This window comes from Mobula hypostoma, chromosome 13, assembly GCF_963921235.1.
Source record: "Mobula hypostoma chromosome 13, sMobHyp1.1, whole genome shotgun sequence".
Classification (NCBI taxonomy): Eukaryota; Metazoa; Chordata; class Chondrichthyes; order Myliobatiformes; family Myliobatidae; genus Mobula; species Mobula hypostoma.
Genome location: NC_086109.1, coordinates 76,567,222 through 76,588,908, shown reverse-complemented (window position 1 = coordinate 76,588,908; position 21,687 = coordinate 76,567,222). Strand labels below are relative to the sequence as shown.

Here is a 21,687-nt window from a genome sequence, read left to right as displayed (position 1 = left end):
ATGTTCCGTTTTAAGTAGGAGCACGTCTACCAAATTTCCACTAGATTATTTATAACCAGCGGGAGGGGAATACATGTCTCGCACAGTTTAGAGTAGTGACTAGAAATCGTCCACCGCTTGCGTGAAACCCAATCGGAAAGGGGTAATTCCATACAGTGAGGTGTGGATTATTCAACATGACCTATAAAACCCGAAATAAATATCTGCAGTGCCGGCTCTCGCTGGTTTAGGGTCCCTGAAGAGGTGGGGGAAGGGAAGTGAAAGTTTACCCCTCCTGCCCTCCACTTTGCCGTTAATTTACAAAACAAGCCCTGGTAGAAAGGTGTTTGTTATCTTTTTGGCAGTGGTAATTGTGCAAGACCAGAAACTGTGGGCTCGGTCTCTGTTTACGAGCTCGATGCGTCATTGGAAGTTGACATTGAGACTGAAACTGATACAAGCACCGCCTCTGATGCTGTGTGAAAAAAAACACAGCACAACCGCATGCAAGCGCAATTTAAATTCGACCGGCGCTAGCTGCCTTCAGAATGGCTTTGACTTACGCTAAGTAAGTGCAGTAAAAGTACCCAGATTGTTCGGTTTCTACAAACGTGGATTCATTTTCCCCAGTTGCTTGATTACTCAAGTAAATAGGATCCAGATCTTTCGTACCGCTGTCAAACGCCAAACATGGTAAGTAAGCTCCTTCATGACAAACTTGCCGGTTTTTAAATATATGACGGAGGAAGATGTAGACTTTTGGCTTCGGTAAGCTATATGTCAGAAAATACTGCTGTCGTCCGTTCAATAGAATTGTTCCTACATGTTTCATTCTACCGCTACAGCGCGTAGTTTCTCTTAAGAATGCGCATATTAACGTTCGTGGTGAGCGAGATGTTACAATTTGTTCACTGTTATCTGGCCTGATGTGCGATCAGGCTTGACAACTTGAAGCGATAATATTGTCCATATGCCGGATAGATTGCTTCATTTTGCAATATTGATTGGGTTTCACCTATAAGAGAATACACTCTGCACCTATTTGCTATTCAAGATGAGAAATTGGTGCCCCCACCCCCCGTCTGCGCGAAATCGCCCTGTTAACTTTAAACAAGCAGTTAATTTACCTGACCTATAAGCAATTACAGCTAATAAATCTTAGTTTCCCATATTCCATGCAAGAGAATTAAATGTATATTTTAATTTCTTTCGTATCCCCTTCCAAATTGTGCCCGAAAGCACCTTCAGAGGTGCTGAGCCGAACAAGTATAAATTATGCTACCTCGCAGTATTTTACAATTACTGAACTTATGAAAAAAAGACTTTGTTTGCTTTTGTTGTATGCAGACTTTGTTTGCTTTTGTTGTATGCAGAATAGCGCTGAGGATATGCTAATGTAAATAAAGTTAAACTGCAAACAACATCTCTTTCATATCGTGTTTACCCATAATTAATCCGGCATCATTTTGAAATATAATCGCAGTAAGTACGGTAGCACGAAATGTATCTTAATTAATCAAGCTAATTTCTGAAATGGATGTACAACGCTTTTAGATCGTAGGCTACTTATTTATATATTCACAAGCATTACATGATGCGAATTGAGTTCATTGTTTTTAGATCAGCTCCTTTAGATAGTGTTCCTTGATGTCTATGATCAAGTCAAATGTCACATTTGCCCAGGGCAATATTACGTATAGCGTGTCAAATTACTTCAGAAACAATAACTATTTAATTCATTGTTCGGTCACTTTATTATGCCCGTAGTTACTATGGCAATATGCGATATTTTCTGATTTTAGTCGTATAGTGGGAAGAGCACGGGGTACATAACAAAATTTCTTCCAATTGAATTTTACTATAATTGTATATAAAGTATTAAGAATAAAGCAAACTTTGTATGAAGAATAAAGTAAGATCAGGTCAGGGCAAAACTTTTGCAGCAGCCATAAAGAGAGGCAACTCCACCTTTAATTGCAGAAAAAAGGAGTTAATGGCCATTGTTTAGATTAATCACTACTTAACAGAAACAGTTCAAGGTCTAAGATGAACACCTTGCTTTGCATTCGAATCTTTAACCTGTCGGCTTTCAACTGACAGCAGTAGGAGTGCTCGGTGTTTATATAACTATTACATTTTTGAACTCATTCGATCATGTGCACGCACTTGCACACACACAAAAAAAATACGAGCCGTATAACTGCGAAGGTGGGCACGGAGGGCAGGAGGGTGCCCGGGTTTGAACTTCCCGCCGGGTGGGCACGCGGGGCCTGTCGGGTAGCGGTGACGCCGCGCTGTGGGCGGTGGGTGTCGGGCACTGCGCCTTCTCCGGAGCGGTGGTTCGACGGAAGCGGCTCTTACCGCCGCACTCGAAACTCTTCCTCTCATGCTGTTAGGACGCCTGGTGAGTCGGCGGCGATGGGGGCCGGGGGAAGTGGCAGGCGCCGGTTGCCATGCGTGTAATTGCGGCGAGTGAGACGCGCTCCGCCGGTATAGGCCGCGCCTTCCTTTGTTTGACGGGGCTGAGGACCGGGGAAACCACGCTCTTCCCCATCCCAGGAGAAGGCAGGTGTTTCACCGCCGCTGTGTCCTTTCCCGGTTCGGTCCAGCAACTGTGGTAAATTCCCCCCTCCCCGGGAAAAGGAAACCCCACTTTTTTTTCTTTTGTTTCTGGAGGTCTGATAATTCACTATCTCCGAGCCGGGGTGAAGGAGGCGCGTTGATTGACAGCTGCGCGACCATTGAGAGACGGGGCTTGTGATTTAGGTGGGACTCTCGGGAGCACTCTGGCCAATCGGCGAGCGGGAGAGGCGGGACGTGTTTTAATCGCGGTTCGGCCGGTCTGCCGCTGCTGTAGTACGGTTGATTTGCGCGGTTGCTTTATTGGGGGGTAGATGGAAAGTAGGCGCTGCAAAGTTACAAAGTGGAGCTAGTTGGTGCGTGTATACCACCCTTTGCTGCAGTAGCGCAGGTAGATAGCGCAAACATGCAACACCATTGGTGTGCGGCCGGTCCATTGTTCAGGAACATGGTCTGCATAGTCCTTTGTACTTTTCGTTTCAACCATCCTGCTTAGTTAACATTCATGCCTTTTAAATGGCTGTTAAAATAAAAGTTAATCTTTTCCAGCAATTAGCCACTTTGAGTTTCCACGTCAGATATGCAAAACAGATTGGGAACGGCTTTGGTTAGCAATTACTGTATTTTTTTCCCCCGGCAACAAGTGTGGACTAAGTCTGGGTTTCTTAATTCTGTAGTTTCTCATTGTTAACCGATTTCGGACTGCATGCGCCACCGCCCTACGTCAATTTGTCATGCGAAAGTTAAACTTCTAGATCTCTAGTCGATGTGTAATATTTCCAGGGAAGTGATATCTCAATGATTTGTCTTGCCCACAAACTGCGACGTGGCTCCATTTCATGTGACGTGTATGGTATTTCTCTCGCAAGCTGCGGTTGAGTTTCCTGTCATTGCAAACGCCGGGTTTAAATGGCTACTCCTTAATACGATTCGTTGTGTTTCGAAGTACCTATTCAAATTCCTTAATTAATTCAGTCCCTGAAGATAAAAATAGAGATTACGTACTTTTTCAACAGAAATAATTGAGTATTTGTATTTATCATTCGATTTCCGGACTTTAATTGAGTTTGGATTACATGTGTCTCAGTCTTTTAGTCAAAGTTCAACGGGGAGTAATTATTGGGTCATTTGATTATTTTACCTCTGGTAGTTTTCTAATTGGCTGATTATTCTTTAGTGAAAATGAGAGCACCTAGTGAGGTAATTGCAGGAGCGGTTTTCCCCTTTTTTTTGAGTGAGGTGTTTATGCATGATGTCTTCCTAGTTTATTTTTTAGAAAAAAAGCTTGGTCAGTATGAGCAGCTCCTGTTAAGAAAGATAGTTTGGATTTCACTGATGAAATCTGAATGAAAAGTAGTTACAATTTATTACATGGGTAAGCCTTTGTACATAAACTCTGTGGTTTATTTAGAATATTATTGTTTCACTTCTGCAAGTGGTTTGTACAAATCTAGTTCTTTTTGATGGTATTACTATTTCCGGTTGATGTCATAATAAATGATTAGAGTTCACTGTGCAATCTAGTGCCTGGCATTTTGATCAAAAGTTTAAAAAAATTGTGTGTTTTAATGTGCAGTTTGTAGCTAAAATTTGGGTTGAGATGTATTGCATTGTAGAAGTGTAGTTTAATCATCTGAGATTAAAGTTATGAATATTGTATTAAGTGCTATGTTAGTATTGAACTGTGATGAATTACAACATCTGGTGATTACATCTTTTCTCTATGACATAAGTAAGTGTTTCAGTAGAGGATGGTCTGTTTTTGATGGTTTATTTGTGGTATTTACTGGCAAGCCTTTGATATTAATTGCATTTTAAATCAAGGTTTTATCTCATGCTTGTATGCTGCAGTTTGAACAAATGTATGTGTACATAGGTTAATTTGAAGCAGATAGCATAAAAAATTAGAATCAAAAACTGATTTTTAATTATGCATCAGATAAACAATATACTTCTAGAACAAGGCTGCTATTATAGGTAAATCTACAGCTTTATATGTAAGATGTCTTTAAAAAGTGCTAAACTTTCAAAATTTTGGAAGAATGTAATGGAAGGTTTGGTAATATTCTGGTCTTGGGGGCAGGTGTTCTTATTTTCCAAAACTTGCGTATCTGTTGATAAGAAAATTGAAACAGGAGACTGATGTATGTTGTCCAAATTGAATAAGTATTTTAACCTAGCTCTGAAACAACTTTAAGCTCAAGTGGTTGTGTAAGAGACAGCCACTTTAACCCTCTCTGAATAAGTCATGACATTCAACCTATACAATGGTGTTTACCAGAGGTTTTCTCTTTTCTTTGATTTCTTTCACCAACCATGATTCCATTTATCACCAATCATCATTTCCCTATCCCAATGTAAGCGTGGAATTTAAAGAGCAAGAGATATGAGTAATAGTTTCTTATCTGTATTAGTCTCCTTTACTTTAAAGATTATAATCTGAGAATTTGCAATATTTGCTGAAATCTACCCTTCTGTGTTTAAGATGTTCTCAGTCAACTTCGTATGTTAATCATAAATCTGGAAAATGAATGTTGTGGTTATAATGCAGGCAATTGCATGGACGCTACCTCCAGTTGCAATTGAGGAATATGGGGAGATGAGAATTTAAAAGTCAACACTGAGTGTAGAACTCCACCTGCTGAAGAGACTTAAAGTTGTATGTCTGAGTGACATTGGATAATCAAAGTGAGCTATCAAAAGGCAATTTGCTGTGAATTAGCATTATGTGCCATTTATTTTGTGGCATGTAATAAGCCAAAAATGTGTTGATACTCAAGATTTATATAAAGTTAATATGTAGAAGTTAATTTCACAAGTGTAATTATTTTGCAACTCAGAGTGCACACTTGTAAAAATAGGCATAATGTGAAATTCACTCAGTATAATTTCTGTTTCTTCAAAATAAATTTGACAAACCAGTTTTCTAAAAACTCTATATTCTTCCAATTATTACACCTGTGTTGAATTGGCGAATTTGTTATGCTTGGTACTTAACCCACAATTGCTATGAGATTTACTTCGGGAGCAATTTTAACTTTATTCAGTTAGCATAATATGCCTGATAGTAGACAAAACTGTTGACCTAAATAATAAAGCGTGATAATTACAAAATGACATGAATTAATTTAAAATATTGTATATAGGTGCCTTTTGCTGTACTAAGACACTTCCTGAGCTGTCTATGCATAAAATCTCTCATATGCTATATCATTAATTTGAAACTGCTTTTCTCATTTTTGAAAAGTGAGTGCAGTGAAAAGTTGAAAGAAAAAGAATTAAGTCTTATTTAACATGCTTATAAATGTTTATTGCTAAAATGTTGAGATCTTTTACTTAAATCACTTTTTCTGTTTCTGTTCGTAGGTTGTCCAAGTGTAAAATGGATGATAGCTTTGATTGTGACTGCGGTGAGCTGGAGCCACCTGATCATTAACAAGAGTCATCTTTAGAGCTAGAAAAGCTGCCACCAGTTCTTTGTTTGACCACGTTATAATTATAAAGGAAAGAAAAAGTGCTCATCAGCACTGTAGAATGTCGCTGCTCAGGACCAGTCTTACACTGAATGTATCTGCACTATGAGGAGGATATCAATAGAGGTTTATAACACATATATGTATTCTCACACACCCTGTTAAATGTTAACCTGTTTACAACAGTAGTTTGGATGCATCTGTCTGTCAAAGTTCATTCCGTTGCAATCAAACTTTAGTTTAATTTTAATGTCTGCAGGGATGCCCTTATTTGATTTAGAAGCATAACCTTTACTGACATAGGTCAGACCTGAATTTCTGTTCTGCAAACTGTTCATTCTTTAAAGGAGGGATTTGTATGGGAACAGAGCTGACCTTGCTCAGCTAGGCTGGATGGCGCACGCATTTCAAAGAGAAAAGACCTTGAAGCTCAGAATCGGTTAGGGTTGACTTGCTCTATAGGGAACTTTTTTATTGTGGAAGGTGAATTTTTTAAAATAGCCTAATTCTGACATAGGATTAACCATCTGATAGAAGAGGAAAGTTTGAGGGTTACCAACATGGCAGAAAAGTTTGGAAGTTTAATGAACATTCATGGGTTTGATTTGGGTGCTCGGTATATGGACTTGAAGCCACTAGGGTATGGTGGAAATGGCCTGGTTTTCTCAGCTGTGGATAATGACTGCGACAAGCGAGTGGCTGTCAAAAAAATTGTCCTGAGTGACCCACAGAGTGTCAAACATGCCTTGCGAGAGATCAAAATCATCCGACGACTTGACAATGATAACATAGTGAAGGTGTTTGAGATTTTGGGCCCAAGTGGGATACCGTTGTCTGATGATGTGGGTGCCATTACAGAACTGAATTCAGTATACATTGTTCAAGAGTACATGGAGACCGATCTAGCGAAGCTGTTGGAACAGAGTCCATTCTCAGAAGAGCATGCTAGGCTCTTCATGTACCAGCTGCTTCGTGGGCTAAAATACATCCATTCAGCTAATGTTCTGCACAGAGATCTCAAACCGGCTAACCTCTTCATTAACACTGAGGATCTGGTGCTGAAAATAGGGGATTTTGGTCTGGCACGCATCATGGACCCCCATTACTCTCACAAAGTAAGTTTTAATTTATTTCCCATGAATGAATAAGATAGTGTGTTAGAGTGCTGGCTGTCCTTGTTTGGATGTTTTGCAAATGATGTTTAGTGGGTGCATAATATAGCTCAAGGAGAAGTGGTGTGTCATTTGTCTTGAGTGCAAATGCTAGCATTTTGTAATTTCTAATACAGTTAAAGATGAAATTACATAAAGAACCCTTTAGCTTTGCGGCAGTCCTAATCAGCGTTTATTCCCTGTGCTCTCAGCATTAGTGCATCAAAAATATTGTTTTTAGAGCAGTGAGGTAATATCTGTAATAAAATCCATTGTTAAATTACTGTGGTTTGGTTTTAAAAGAACTAGTAGGTACTTTTTGACATTAAGAAAATGGAAATTGGGAATGAGGTGATTTTGCTTTTAGTTGCCAGTTTAGTTGTGAATTCTGCTGTGTATTAACGAAAGATTTATCCCACTTTTGATTTAAGAAGAGGGCGGCTATTGTCTTTTGTACAATTTTGTAGTAAAATTAGGATTAGTGAAATGTAAATAAAATCCTTTTGCATAAGATCCTAATTAATTGGTTCCACTTGCACTGAGAAGTCTGTCTTCTCCAACCCCATACTCCAACCCATAGCTTGGGTTGTTATTAACAGTTAAGAATGTTTTTGCTTTTTAATCAAGGTATTCCAATGTGTATGAAGTTGAATTCCCAGATGTTTTCTTGCTTTCGTTTAAAATCTTATAAAGTGAATGAAGTAAAAATGCGGTTGCATCACACAAACAAACATTAGTTTCCTGAAATAATTTAATCTTGATTACTATACTTCTTAAATCTATTTTCAAAAATGGCAGAGCCAGTCTAATTAATATTTGAACAAACTGGGAGTGTTGTTCCAAAACCGATGTCAGAGTTTCACTGGTCATAGAATCTTAATTTGTTGCTTCTCATCTATAGTTTTGACATGATAAATATTGTCTTGATATTGGATTTTCTGCTGTAGATATTCTAGGATGTAACTAATGGATTGTATTCTGGCAGCAGTATTTTATAGTAAGGATTATGTAAAATTAAATGGATGTTGCGTGACTTTGTTGATATTCCATTTGTCATCTCTTGGAAAATGTTGGCATTTGACCTAAAGTTAGTATCAGTTCCAAATATGTAAATGAAATATCTAAATTCTTCCGTTGTCATTCCATTTTATCATGAAGCAATGCGTAATCTGTAAATGTAAACCACCCTGCTAGCAGTAGTCTTCAGTCAGACTTTTAGATTTCTTTCAGCTAATAAGGATAGAAAGAGCTTATTCAATCTATTATATTAATATTAACTTTTTATAGAACTGTCCAATTAAATCTGATTCTCTGACATTGCCATATAGCCATGTAGGAACAATCCCTCCTTGTGTTTATCCAATTGAGTGTTTCTATGAGAATCCGAATCAACTGACCTTTTCAAGGAATGGGTTCCAGATCCCAACTGCTCCACTTATATTTGGAGAAAAAACAATCCTTTGTGTCAATTCTGTTGCCATTCAATCACCTGATGTCTGTGTCTTCTGGTTATCAACACTGTAAAAATCGTTCAGGAAATTGAAACATCAACAGAACTTCTTAACTTTTGCCCGAGAGTCATTGCCATGTTTCCATCTTCATCACTAAGCACCCCTCATTTGTATAAACAGATTTCGTAAATCTGCTTTGCGTTTTCTTGATTCATTGACTTGCCCTTTGGAAGTGCATTCTGTGTGCAATCAAACTGGAACTATTAATGTATTGGGGAGAAAGGGCAACTCTGGTCCTGATAACCTCTGGAACAGCAGCAAATATAGTATGCAAATTACTTCACTATTTTCTACTTTGTCCTACATCCAGTTTTGGATGCACAATGCTACTGCTGATTTAGTATTATGGGTTTTAATTTTGTAAATTGACTTGTGTATTGGTTTACTAATTGACTTTCAGAAGTCCACATACTTAATACTAATTGCTCTGACCGCAAACATGTATCTGCAGTAAACTTTAAAGGATTTGATCAGGCTTGTCAAGCATGAATGCCTTTTAGTAAATTATTGCAGACTGTCATTTGGTGAACTAAGAGTTAATAATCAATTTTGTGTCAGACCTTTTCTGTATAAAAGTTTGCTTTTCATTAACATTAGGGTGACTGACCTACTTGTCAAGCTTATTTCTTTCAATGAGCATGTAACGAGTAATCTTTCATTTCTCTGGCATTAAATCCACTTTCATCGAGATTGGAAGATTGTTCTGAGATTATAACTTCCACTACCCTTTTAATAAACCAGGTCACACCAAGAGGACAGATTGACTTTTATACTTTAAGCACTGTCAGCCTTTTAAAGTATATCTTTTTTATTATATTCAATAAAGCTTGGCCCTTATCATTTCAATATCGTTTACTATTTTCTTCAAGTGTCTATAGTCTTTTAGGTAATGTCAATTTTTCTTTACCCAAATAAATGTTTTTTAAATCAAAATAACAAAAACATTCAGTCTGAATAGCTAGTACATTGACATGTTAGGAAGAGAATTTGTAAGTAATAATTCCAAAATTATTGCATTACTTATGCTCATTTAGGAAAACAATATTAAAGTATTAATTTTGGAGACTGTATAAATTTAACAGCCTTCACGGAGCTTCTGTTTATTTCAAATTCAGTGCTTGGTTTAGCAGCAAAGAAGCAGGGCCATAATGTTCAAAGCTCTCTCCTTTGTGTGAATGTGATTGTAATATACACTAAACAACAATTGGCAATCTTGTGGCATGAAGTTTTAGCAACTGAGTGATAGAGGATAGGACTGCAAGTATCCTAGATGTCTCTCAAGTGGTCTTTGCTGAGGGCAATCTGCCTCTTGTAGTTAGTTACCCTGAAAATTCTGTATTGAAAAGAACACATAGGAAATTCATGAGAATTTATTTATCTAGTACAAAAAATATCAGTGGAACTATCTTCTATGTTGAAGGAAAACTATAAATAACATCATAGAAAACTAGTTAAGCAGTGCAAGGCAAGAAGAATTCTGATGGAACCAAAATATGGAAAGGCTTGAGGATTGGAGTATAAAACTTTCCATGTACTAATTGGGCTAAATGGACATTTTGTGTGATGTATATTCCTTCTAATTAGTGAATAAAATATTACTTTAGTTGCATAGTATGTAAACTTTTTTTTCTTATGGGAAGTCTTTAGTGGTAAGCAGTGATAACTAAAACAGCGCACCTAAGACTTATTCTGTATACATCCTTGGGTAAATAAAGGTTAAGAGGTATTATATTTTCATTGACAGTCATTTGCTGTTTAATTTGGGGATATGCTATGCAGCCTAGTTTGTAACAGGTTTTGATGTCTCTCAAGTTTAAGTTCAATGTCTTTTGGATGACAGTTAAATCCCTGTCACTTTTACTTAGTGTATGGCATTAAGATGGCTGGGGCCGGGTGGGGGGGGACACATCTGCCTAAATAAGTGTTATTTCAAGATTCAGTGGACTCTTCCAAATTTTCTTTTTTTTTCTCAGTATTAGTTTTGAATATCAATTTCCCAGAACTCTAACTTCAGACATAAGTTCTGATGGCATTCTTCCAGCTGAGCTTTTTCACCTGGAGTCTTTTCTAAAACTATTTTGTATAAGTATTATAAAAGGATAACTTTTGTCTTTTAATTATTACCAGCCTGTCTTTGACTCAGGGTATAAGATGAAGAAATTGCGCTATAATGTCATTGGTTTTCAGGCATTCTTCCTTCAGAATAAATTGGATGTGTGAAAATCACAATTTAGCTGGCCTGTGTATTTGTAATTCTTTTAATCCTGGTAAATTTGCATAACTTTGAAGTTATTCCCTCTTCCTAATAAACCACAGATTTAAGTAGATTTTTATATAGTAACTACAGGTATTAAGAAACTTTGTGGGAGGATAATATACAGGAATTTTGTCTTTAGGTGATAAATATATGTAAAAATTTGAGATTAATCTATGGAAATATTCCAGGGATGAATCTACTCCACGTGTGTGCCCATAGGTCAGAAAATGTCCATGTTTGCTTTGTATTTGGATTTGTAGAAGAATTGAAACTATTCCTAGAATTTATATTTTGTGGCAGGGGGTATTTTTATGAGTTGAAGTGAATTTGACAGTATGATTTCAAAGCCAGCACTATTTTGTGTAAACTGGGAGGTTTTTACCTAAATATGGTAACTGTGCACTTAGTACGTATTAAGTCTTAAAACTGATCCTGCAGTTATGAAATAGTTTTCATAGAATGATTTGTATTTGGTTAACAGTGCAGATATTTTTGTCTTGTATTTAATTGTCTCTTCATCTGTTTTCTTGCGAACTTAGTTATATCCAGATTGGTTAGGTTTATGTTTGCTTGTCCTGATTATAGGTGAAGTTTTGTGTGAAAGAGATGTTTTAGGTATCAGATCTGCTAATGGAGTTTTTATTGCTGTGGAAGTTTTTACGACTGAATATGATTGGCTATTTATTTCTCAGTTTTTGGAGTGCAGAGTTCTTAGTGAAATTCTAAATTGGGTCCTGAATGTAATAATTTAAAAATGGGGTCTGCTCTTTGTTATTTGCTGAACTTATTGAAAACCAAAAGCATATCACTGAAATGTTTTTGACATTTATGCAAAATAAGTTGAGATTACTTGTTGTATTCACCTGACTTCTAAATTTCTTTCACATTTTATGCACTTCAGATATTGCCTCTAATGGTTACCTTTCCATTTAAGCTTTAGTACCATAAAACTCTTAATATCTGCCAGCTATTAGGAAATCCTAATCTTTTTGAATCTGTCTCACCAGAAGCTGATTTCCTCTGCTCCCTTCCACACACTGCAGCTCTGTTTTCCATGCTCCCTTTAAACTTACTTGGTTCTTTTGAAATTTTATTGTTGTAACATTTTTTAAAAAGTAAATTAAAGATGATTTGGAGAATTAAGGGTAACATCTGATGGTCTATATCATCTGCTTGTGTGGCACCAGCAAAATTCCAAACTTGTTGGATTAGAGTTTTAATGTAAGTGACAAGATCACAGCTGAGCCTGATTTCAGTCCTCACTTGAAGAGAAATTGGACTTTTTTTTGTTTATCTTGAATTAGGCAGAAGTTAAATTTAAAACACTTTTATTTCTAGTTCCTGCTGAGAGAAACTTGCAGCAATATGCAAGTTTATTCTGTAATTTCCTCAGCAACCTTGTTAAATCATTGATTGAATGTATTCTTTATAAGTAATTTTTTTTGATATAGGCTTCCTTAACTTAGTTTTTCTAATCAATTGTCAGATCAGTCCATTTTATAATGACCTCAAATCACCACCATCATCATGGCACCAAAAATAAGCTATATAAATGCACCTAGTTACATTTTATGATTACATACTGTGAGTATATAAATATATACCTGAATGTAAAGTTTTCATTAAATGTTGGTAATGCACATGTGGCTAATGTCTTTCCTAAACATTCCACGTACAAGGGTCCCTTTGTTTTCTCCAGACCTTTCCCTTCCTCTCCTGAAGGCAGAAATTTGTGCCAGGATATGGTTCCACAAGCAGTGGCCCTCCAGTACTTCTGAAATGGCCATTCTTCATGTGTGAACCTGGATGGTGAGTGCTAATTCTGCTATACACAGCCAAGCCCTGCCCTTTCTCACTTGACATTCACTTCAAGCAGGAACTGCTGATCTGATATGCTGAGTGTTTCCCAGAATTTTATTTTTGTTTCATTTCTGGCAATGCAGTTTTTAAACATTATTTACATTTTTTGTGTATGGCTTGATGCAACAGCCCACTGAGTAAAAGGTGCTCAATTACAATTGAGCTAAAATAGGTCATCCAATATTTGTCTAATGTAGTTTTGGGCATTGTTTAGGACTGGTGTAAAGTTAATTACCAAAGACTGTTTAAGTCTTGATTTGAACTTCTCTTTTGCTTGTGGTTGCTTCTTCATCTGCACTTGCTGATTGGAAATTTTAGGATCTTCTTGTAGGTATTTTTCTGCAATGCCTTTCATTTGAAGAAAACTAGTAAGGATCAGGTTATGATCCATCTGCATGTCCACCTTGCAAGTGTCTGAGCAAATGTGGAAGGGAGATAAATACAGGAAAATTTTGTTCTGACCTAAGTATAGAGAACATAATTATTATGGTTTTGTATATAACAAGGGTTTAATGGGTAATGTTGAGCTCCTGTCTCTTGATTGTTCCATATCTGTCATTGAGTATTTAGAGAAAAATGGCAAAATAATCTATTTGGCTAATTAATTCAATTAGTTGTAGATAGATGTCACCAATCTTCACAAGTCTTACCCATCTACCTCGATCTTTCTGTCGTGGCAACTATGTGAGATGAATTTCTTATTCATAAAACACTAAATGTGTTACTTCAGTTGGCTATTTTTAGCAAGGAGAAAGTGTTGGTAGGATTGATGAATGGGATAAAAATGTATTCTTAAGACCATAGGAGAAGGAGTGTTCATGCTTGCCACACAACTTCCTAAAACAGGAGGAATAATATACTCCTTTTCAGTAATTCAGTGTTCTGGATGAAAGATCATTGATCTTTTCCCTCCAGCACTTCCCACGGCCACAAGATATTATGTTATGTGCTGTAAAAGATGAAATAGTGCTGCATTAAGTTTTTTTTAACTGGTCATCTGTTGTGCAGGAGGATAATTGTGTAACCTGAAGTGAATTTGAAGAGTGAAAATGTATGAATTTAAAGTTATGGGGAATATGAATTGGAGTAATGCTGATGCTGCATGGCAAAGCACATTTAATTTGATAGCTTGAAATGAAGAAATGCATGATGGTCTTATTTAAAATTGCAGCCAGCATGAGCAGTATATGATCCACAAGTGATCATGAAGCTAATTCGGAATATTTCTTGCAAAGACTGATCGCAATTTCCTTGTAAAAGAAAATAAACGTTTCTTTAAAAAAATCTTCATACAAAAAAATAATTAAAGATACAGTATGATGGTGGGCCCTTCTGGACCAAACCAACTAACCGGAGCCCCCCAATTATACCCATGTGACCAATTAGCCAACTGACCCAAACATCTTTGTAATGCGGGGTGGGGCTGGAGCACCAGAAGGAAAACCCACACTGTCACGGGGAGAGCGTATAAACTCCTCACGGACAGTGGCGGGAATTGGACCAGGGTCACTGGTGCTGTAATAGCCTTCTGTTAACCGCTATGTTACCGTGCTACCCAATTATGATGTGTTCTTCTATGGTGATATGTCTACTTTTGATATTTCAGAATTATTGCTGCATAAAATTATAAGCCGTGGTTTAGTGACGAGAATAGTCCACAGTTAACTTCCCTAACCACAGAAGCATAGTATGTTCATCAAAATGGAAAGAAAATGTTTCTTTAACATAAATAAGCCATGAGTGAACACTACAAGCATATTTTTAGTATTAGCAGACACAGCTTGTCAAGATGATTATAGAAGAGAGGTTTGTATTCAGTGTGAAAATAAGTAACTCCCTAGCAATTGGCATTATTTATATCCAAGATCATTAAGAATATTAAGTGGTAAGTGATTTAGGTTTGCATATTTCCTAGACAGATTCAGTTTTCTGAAAGTGGTATCCAAAATTTAGAAATGGCAGTTCTAGATTCCACTATAGATTGTGTAATATAATTTGTAGGGAAAGCATAGTACACACCTATAAATTAGCCAATTTCACTGCTGCATGAATGGATTATTAATATTCCACTTTGTAGGTAATTTAGCATGCCAGAAAAAAATGTTCATTTTGTTTTTCTAGGGCCATCTCTCTGAAGGATTGGTTACTAAGTGGTACAGATCTCCACGCCTTCTCCTCTCTCCTAACAATTATACCAAAGCCATCGACATGTGGGCTGCTGGTTGCATCTTTGCAGAAATGCTGACTGGGAAAACGCTTTTTGCAGGTCAGTATTGCTGGAAGATAATGAGCTAAAAGTGCAAGAGCATTCCAGTTTTATAGGTAATATTTTAGTCTACATTTAATACTTTGTTTTGAACTAAGCTGTTAATTTGTTTATAAAACAAGTTTCATTGAAGCTGATACTTATCCTAAATGAATAAGTGAGCAGAATAACATTTTGGAGCCAAACATTTCATGCTATTAATGGAGTAATTAATAGAACAATTCTGAGCTCACTTGCTCTTACTTGTGCACAGTTCTGAAAGGCGTTTTACAAAATTTCATATGTTATCCCTTCAGATATTGAAATTGCTTCATAATCTCTGTTTAGGTGCTCACGAGCTGGAGCAAATGCAGTTGATTCTGAATTCCATCCCCGTAATCCATGAAGAGGACCATCAGGAGCTTTTGGGTGTCATCCCAGTTTATTTACAAAAGGATATGACAGAACCACATAATCCCTTACCACAATTACTCCCTGGCATCTGTTCTGAAGGTATGTGCTCCACAAGCTCTCATAATTAACTTATTTATTTTTTTATATTTAAACCTATTTTAATTTAGCCTTATTTTGTAGACTGTAGGGAAATCTAAAGTATCCATTATTTTTCTGTTAAAATAATTTAGAAACCTAGCAATTAAATCTCAAACTGCTAATTTAATTTTGGCTGAAATACAAGGAAGAAATTGAAGAGTAAATTTTGGCTTGCAGCTTCTTGTTATTAATGACATTGCAGGAGCTTTGGGATAGACTTAATTCCCGTTTCCTGTGTAGGGAATTAATCTTATCAGTACAATAACACAGCAGTTGTTGTACAGTTATGTTGCAGTGGCCATTTTATTAGGTACAGGAGTGGAATCCGTGTGGTCTTCTACTGTTGTAGCCCATCCACTTCAAGGTTTGACATGGTGTGCATTCAGTAATGCTTTTCGGCACACCACTGTTGTAACACATGGTTATATGAGTTACTGACACCTTCCTGTCATCTTGAACCAGTTTGGCCATTCTCCTCTGACCTCTTTCATTAACAAGCTGTTTTCGCCCAAAGAATCACTGCTCACTGGATATTATTTTGTTTTTCACACCATTCTCTGTAAACTCTAGAGACTGTTGTGTGTGAAAATCCCAGTTTGAGATACTCAGACCACCCCATCTGGCACCAACAATTATTTCTCAGTCGGTGTACTTTAGTTCACATTTCTCTCCCATTTTGATATTTGGTCTGAACAGCAAGTGAATCTCTCAACCACGTCTGCATGCTTTCATGAATTGAGTTGCTGCCACATGATTGGCTGATTAGATATTTGCACTAACAAGCTGGTGTACCTAATAAAGTGGCCAGTGAGTGTAGTTATCTGTACAATAACAGAGCGAGTGTGCTTGTGAACTGGTGAAAGAAAAGTTGATGATCCTCTTACAATTTGTTTTTCTTTTTAAAATAGCATTAGATTTTCTGGAGCGAATTTTGACCTTTAATCCAATGGACAGACTGACAGCAGCTGAAGCCTTGGCGCATCCATACATGAGTATTTATTCCTTCCCATCAGATGAACCAACCTCTACCCATCCTTTTCACATTGAGGATGAAGTTGATGACATTTTGTTGATGGATGAGAGTCACAGCCATACTTATAATTGGGACAGGTACTGATTTGATTATTTGTGATAAAGTACTATTTCTCAATTTTTTTTATTTTATGAAACCTAATTCAATAGCTAAACCAGAAGTTTTCTGTGTGACCAGCGCATAATTGCAGAATCCTTACTCTTTTTTTAAAAAAAAATTATTCCCTTGGGATTAAAATAACTTTTATCTTTATGCAAAATTGCAAAGTAGTTTTCCCCCTTATTTAACTCTATAGTCAGACTAATTTGTATTACAGAATTATTTGCATGTGATTTTCTTTATGACTATGGATCAAATATCAGTAAAGTTTACAACAATTAACTGAAGTTTTTGTCCTTTATGCTCATAATGGGCACTGTATTATTGAATCATAGTGATGAACCCTTACAAAGAAAATTTTTAGGGAAAATCTTTGCTTTGATTAAGAAAAACAGTTGCCTATGTAAAGCTGGGTGATGAAGAGTTTAGTATTTGAAGTGTGACATGCTTTCATAAATTAGACAAAATGATATGACTGCACTGTAACTTGGATCTCTGACATCTGTGCCAGCTCAGCTGACAAGCTGATGTAGTTAAGAGTTTAGTTAAGGCTTTCTCCTGACTTTTTGTGACCATCAGTTAAGTATGTGCAGTGTAGTTTCAGTGCAAACTAGGTTTGTATTCTATTAAAGTTCCTCAAAGGCTGTCATTCAGTGAGGTAACATTATTTCATTGACATCTCAGCTTGTCTTGAGGAAAATGTTTGAAGTATGAGGTCTTCGTTGTGATCGACTAACACTGAATTTTGTGTGGTTATATTTATATTGCCTTACAGCATCACGTTGAGTCTATGCTGGATTTTCAATCACTCCTCCATTTGTCTCTCTGTCTCTCTATCTCTCTGTCATCAACTCCCCCTAAAGTCTTTTCACCTCCCCACCTGCCCTGATTCTCCTACCACCTATCTATACTAAGAGTCATTTGCATCAGCCTACCAGCATGTCTTCGAGATGTATCTGCTCTACTGACCTGAAATTTGGTATTTTTAAATTATCAAAATAAGGACACTTCTAAAATATGTGGATAGTTAAAACCAATGAAAATTTTCCATGTGAATGTCTAACCTTGTGTTTTTAATGGATTTTATAAAATAGTTGTGGAACATTTGCTGCAATTACAAAACAGCCTGTAATATTTCAACATGATGTTTCAATCTTAGATATTCTGCATCTTGAATGAGCCATTGCTTAAATTGTTCATTTCAGATACCATGAGAGTGAATTATCAGACCATGATTGGCCTTTGCACAGTAATTTTGAGGCAGATGATGTTCAGCGTGATCCGCGAGCAGTGTCTGACATGACTGAAGAGGAAGAAGTGCAAGTGGACCCTCGCAAGTATTTAGATGGAGACCGTGAAAAATATTTGGAAGATCCTGCATTTGACTTGAACTTTTCCACTGAACATTCTTGGTCACATCCAGATCACCATGAAAACAAATATTGTGATCTGCAGTGTGGTCATACTTGTAATTATAAAATGGGGTCACCATCCTACTTGGATAACTTGATGTGGAGGGAGAGTGAAGTGAACCATTATTATGAGCCCAAACTTATTATGGACCTATCTAACTGGAAAGAGCAGAGCAGAGAGAAGCCAGATAAAAAAGGAAAGTCAAAATGTGAGAAGAACGGACTGGTGAAAGCACAGCTAGCACTGGTAGAGGCATCCCAGCAGATTGCTGAAAAGGACAAAGAGAAAATTCGAGAGTTTGACTTTGATTCTTTTATGGCCAGCACTATCAAATTGGGTATGCAGCCAGAGTCTCCTGATGTAGACAAGCTGAATGACTTGAACAGCTCAGTTTCCCAGTTGGATCTAAGAAGTTCATTGTCAAATTGCAAATCTGTTAGTCAGGAGAAAGAGGAGAAGGGGATGGCTAATTTGGCTCAACTGGGGTGCCGGAACCAGAATCCTTGGGAATGCCAGTTTTCAATTGAGGGAAATGGTGGGTGGGATGAAAGTTTTCTAATTCAAGATGAAGAAGTTTGTTGGGATAGCAGGAAAGATGAACAGCTGGAAAAAACTACATTTACTAGCTACTTAGACAAATTATTCAACAAAAAAGATGATGTAGAAATAGCAGAATCTGAGCCAGCAAGTGACAGGAAACAGGAGGACAAGGTTACTGAAGAGATGAGCAGAAATGGGGAAATCCCATTTACTAAGCAGTTGGAGTCCATTGGTATTCCCCAATTTGACAATCCTGTCAATTCACCGCTAAAAACTAGAGCAATTCAGAATACTTTAGCACCTTCAGCTGCAAAACCATCTCCTCAGATTCCTCATAAGACCTATAGTAGCATCTTGAAACATTTGAACTGAATAGAACACTCAGCAGACATTTGTTTTGTATACTTCACTATGTGCATTTGTCTTGTTTTATGAAGTCTGGAATCTTTTTTATTTTTGTAATTTCTTTTGTTTTTGCTTTTGGTTTGAATAGTATCATTTTTACAAGACAAATTATTTTGACATTGCAACATTGCATTTTAATTTTTTGTAAACCTGTATGTCATTTGCACAGTTTAAAATAATGTACATCATAAAAAGACGGTGACTAACACAGAAAATTGTGACTGAAACAGTGGTGAGAAAATGCACTAAGCCAAGTGGGTACATTTTATTGGTGAAACAGAAAAACCACCAAGCACAGTCTACTTGTTTTACAAATGGAATGGCTTCCATTTTGGCAAACACACGGTTAAAATATACGTGCATGAGTTTTTTAAAATTTCATTTGAAAATTAAAATTCCAAGCAGTAAATTGCATTTGTTTTCCCCAGCAATATATAAGATTTCTGATAGCTTAATTGTTTCTTAAACATGTGATGCCAGGAAAACCAGCAATGAATGCAGAACATGGTACGCATGTGTTATCTACCTCAAGGTAACGGCAATGAGTGGATGACCTTGAGCCACATACAGTGCTTCACAGCATGCACATGAACTTAGCCAGCAGTTATTCTGTTTGAAAAGCTGTCAGTACTTGTAACTTTCTGGTATGCATTTTCCATAGTAAAGTGTTCAGATACTTTATTTATTTTAGCAGATGTAAGATTTCTTCTGTATTTATTTTAATTTTATAGTTTCATTGTGACTTTAAAATGAATTTGAGGCATTTTGAAGCTAATTTTGTGTTTAGCACTATGGTTAATTGTGTAAAATTAAAATCTTAACCTGACACTTTCTCAGTTTTCCTATCTATAGAATTGGCTTGTTTTGGAAAGAGCATTCACTACATAAATAGGAATTGGAACATTTTAGTGGTGCTTGATAACAAATAACAATGTAGAAACCATTTCAAAATTGTTTTGGAAATGCACCAATAAGTCTTAAATCCCATATTTAATTTGTTAAAACCTAAAAGGCTAGAATTCTAGCATGAAAATACCTGAGTTGCAGCCATTACTGTTAGTTAATACTAGAGACTACAGTAAGATGAATGAAATCTCATGTTTATTTTTTATTGTACATTTTTATTAAATTTGTAACTTCTCAAGCCAGCATGGTTTCCATAGATTCAGAATATAGCATGTAGAATTATTTCTGAAAAGTTTATTTGCTTTTACCAATTTAGATACAAGTTTCTGTATAACTGTTTCTTGCCCCTTCCCTCCCCCCCCAAACAAATCCAAAAATGGAACAAATAAAATTAACCAGAACCTGAATACTTGTGACTTGCTGTCTTACCTGAGGTTCACTAAGGTTTCTACCAAAGAATTAAGTTATACGGAAAATATTTTGAATTGTTTAGAAATTTAAGTGAACAAATGATTTCACTGGTGAGAAATGACAATCAACTAGAAGACTTGTTTTTGGGAAGAGGCTGCTCTGCTGTTATCCTGTAAAAGGCTGAACTTAACAGCTTTGTGTGTGACTGAACATTCAGTGAATAGCCATTTAAGTTCCATTTACAGTGCTGCTTGTGTTGGTGCGTGGCCAAGTGGTTAAGGTGTTGGGTCTAGTGACTTGAAGGTCTCTAGTTCAAGCCTCAGTGCGTTGTGTTCTTGAGCAAGGCACTTAACCACACATTGCTCTGTGATTACACTGGTGCCAAGCTGTATTGGCCTTAGTGCCCTTCCCTTGGACAACATCGGTAGCGCGGAGAGGGGAGACTTGCAGCATGGGGCCACTGCCGGTCTTTCATAAAACCTTGCCCAGGTCTGTGCCCTGGAAACCTTGCAAGGCGCAAATCCATGGTCTCACGAACTAACGTATGCCTATTAGACAGTGCTGCTTAAATTGTATGACAAGAGGATGCTTTGCCCAACAAATCTTGACAAAATAGCTCATTACACCAATTTCTTTGTATAAGGGGTTACCTTATACAAATTGTGTAATTTTTTTCTCTTTTTGATGTTCCCCTGAATTGTCTGGCATTGCCTTTCATGATTTTAAAGTTGATTTTGGGTTGTTTTAACCTGGTGAATTTTATAATCTTTCAATGATTCAGGAACAGTTTCTTCCCCTCTGCCTTCAGATTTCTAAATGGACATTGAACCCATGAGCACTACTTCACTTTTTTTGCACGACTTATTTAATTTAACAAATATACTTACTGCTGCCGTGTAACAACAAATTTAACTACATAAACCAGAAGATATTAAACCTGATTCTGAGATGTAATTTTGTATTGGGGCACAATGTTAAATTCCGTAAATGACCCAATCTACTTTCTTCTGAGAATAGGTGTATATTGTGCACTGGATATTCTGAGATGGGACACCCAGTTGACTAATGAACAGCATCCCTGGGATGACTTGCTGCAGACACTGGATTGCGAATTTGTTCAGAGAGGTGTTCTTCATACTGATGCAAGCAGTTGTACACAAGTTGCCAAATGATGAGAAGCACCAGGGCATAAGGGCATGCATGCAGGGATGAAGTACTCTAGGAGAAGGTAGAGTAGAAGATTGTAATAAGAGTAATTTAATACAAGTGGAG

General features: G+C 36.9%; 1 protein-coding gene across 2 annotated transcripts; it reads left to right on the top strand.

Annotated features, from left to right (window-relative positions):
- The first annotated feature begins 435 nt into the window (after nt 1–435).
- Nucleotides 436–20,405, top strand: mapk6 (mitogen-activated protein kinase 6). Of its 2 annotated transcripts, none has more exons than XM_063065977.1 (6): nt 436–672; nt 5,926–7,147; nt 14,933–15,077; nt 15,405–15,569; nt 16,517–16,718; nt 17,946–20,405. In XM_063065977.1, exons 2-6 carry the CDS (start codon nt 6,593–6,595, stop codon nt 19,063–19,065), a joined length of 2,187 nt encoding a protein of 728 aa, XP_062922047.1. In that variant the 5' UTR covers nt 436–672; nt 5,926–6,592; the 3' UTR covers nt 19,066–20,405. The 2 variants fall into 2 exon arrangements, with proteins under 2 accessions (XP_062922047.1, XP_062922048.1); XM_063065978.1 differs by lacking the exon at nt 436–672 and adding an exon at nt 2,246–2,383.
- The last annotated feature ends 1,282 nt before the right edge of the window (nt 20,406–21,687 follow it).

Bases quoted from the DNA above. Each gene is read 5' to 3' on its own strand.
- mapk6 (XM_063065977.1), top strand. From the start codon at position 6,593: ATGGCAGAAAAGTTTGGAAGTTTAATGAACATTCATGGGTTTGATTTG. The intron at 7,148-14,932 runs GTAAGTTTTAAT...TTGTTTTTCTAG, and splicing joins ACCCCCATTACTCTCACAAA to GGCCATCTCTCTGAAGGATT. The intron at 15,570-16,516 runs GTATGTGCTCCA...TTTTTAAAATAG, and splicing joins CCCTGGCATCTGTTCTGAAG to CATTAGATTTTCTGGAGCGA.